The sequence below is a fragment of the Geospiza fortis genome, unplaced genomic scaffold, assembly GCF_000277835.1.
Source record: "Geospiza fortis unplaced genomic scaffold, GeoFor_1.0 scaffold241, whole genome shotgun sequence".
Lineage (NCBI taxonomy): Eukaryota > Metazoa > Chordata > Aves > Passeriformes > Thraupidae > Geospiza > Geospiza fortis.
Window position 1 is genome coordinate 328,726 of NW_005054491.1, and position 1,626 is coordinate 330,351.

General features: G+C 64.8%; 1 protein-coding gene across 1 annotated transcript in view; it reads right to left on the reverse strand.

The window, feature by feature from the left end:
* LOC102034479 (transducin-like enhancer protein 1) overlaps nt 1-1,626 on the reverse strand; it is a 12,533-nt gene that overhangs the window by 3,024 nt on the left and 7,883 nt on the right. Inside the window, exons 8-13 of the mRNA XM_031063253.1 lie at nt 1,534-1,556; nt 1,277-1,381; nt 1,104-1,148; nt 674-829; nt 246-372; nt 3-159 (exon numbers count right to left, since the gene is read on the reverse strand). Of these exons, the coding sequence (XP_030919113.1) occupies nt 3-159; nt 246-372; nt 674-829; nt 1,104-1,148; nt 1,277-1,381; nt 1,534-1,556 (613 nt within the window). The remainder of the gene's footprint in view (nt 1-2; nt 160-245; nt 373-673; nt 830-1,103; nt 1,149-1,276; nt 1,382-1,533; nt 1,557-1,626) is intronic.

Consider the following 1,626-nt stretch of genomic DNA (forward strand, 5'->3'; position numbering starts at 1 on the left):
ACCCCCCGCCGGCCGCAGCCCCGTTGAGCTGCGGGGACATGAGGTGCAGGCTGGCGTAGGCGCCGCTCCCGGCCACGTCCCCGTTGACAGCAGGGTGGGCCAAGCCAAAGGCGGCTGAGTAGGGGCTCTGCACTCCCAGAGGATTCCTCAAGCCCAGGGCTGCTGGGGGAGAGGCAGAGTGAAGGGATGGGGCCCAGCAGACAGAGCTTGGAGACCCACCCGGGCCCCAGCGGGGCCAAGCTCACCCAGAGGGTCCACGGGGACCTTGGCAGCGGTGGGGCGAAACTGCTGGGCACTGCTGGAGCCTGGCAGGGTGTCACCCTGGGAGGTGGGCGTGCTGGACTTCAGGCTGGGTGTTCCTGCCTTCTCCACCTGCCAGGAACAGAATGGGGAGGTGGCAACTGCATCACACCCCTGCCAGGGGGTCCCTGTTGGCTCACCCTCATTGACAGCCCAGCCCAGCCAGTGCTGAAGGGTCTGTGGGACCTCTCTGCCCCTCCAGCACTTTGCCCCATGGGTTTGGAGGTGAGGGGACCCATGGGTTTGGAGGCAGGAGGACCCATGGGTTTGGAGGCAGGAGGACCCATGGGTTTGGAGGCAGGGGGACCCATGGCCACTCTGTGAGCTGAGCCCAGCAAGGCCACAAGCACAGCCCCAGGTGAGTCACACGTACCGTGGGTGCATCCTTGCTCCGAGATGGGGACGTGCTGCTGGAGGAGGCCATGGAGGTCGGGCTGAGGGGCACGGCCTCCTTCCTGCCCAGCGGGACCTTCTCCACCCCGTTCTCCCGGGACGAGTAGGAGTGGACGCTGTGCGGGGAAGAGGGGTCCTGGGGAGGGAGGGAAATCAGCAGGGAGCAGAGCAGACTGGAGGGCAGGGATGTCCCAGGTTATGGGGAGCTGGTGGTTCAAGCAAGGGTCAGGCTGGCAGGCTGGATCCTGGGGCTCACAGCTGCCACTGGCATCTCCCTGTGATGCCCACCTCTGCCTGAAGCAGCCTGTTAGTCCTACCCTCGGGTATGGACAGCATAAACTGACCCCACAGCCCTCCCAGTGCCCCAGAACACTGACCCCAGACCCTTCCCAGTGTCCCAGCACACTGACCTCATCCACCACCAAGTTGTCCTCACTTTTGTCTGCATCGCTGCCCTGAAACGCAGAGCACGGTTGGAGCCAGAGGGGCTGCAGCCACCCTCACTCCTGCCTGCCAGGCAGCTCCATTCCTCACCCCACAGGGGAGGATGGGGTCACCCCAAGCCCCCCAGCCCTGGGCTCACATAGTCTGTAACAAATTCCTTCTCCTCCACCTTCCTCTTCTTGCTGCTGCTCAGGTACTCGGCGATGGCTCGTGCGCGCTCCCCGTTGGACAGCGCCAGGGAGCTCTGGGTGAGGGACAGTGCCAGTGGCTGGGGGGGCTCTGCCCAGCTCCTGGCAGGGCTGCCTCCAGCAGCAGGGAGTGCCCCAGCCCAGCCCTGTGTCCTGAGCACAGCCAGTGCCACCACAGAATGGTGCAAGAGAAGAGAAAGGCACTTACAGGGCCGGGGTCTCGGTCTGTCGCTGTGGCAACGCAGAGGAGCAGCAGGAGGAGGAGGGAAAGTGGAACAAAATGTCACCACCAGGAGTCCCC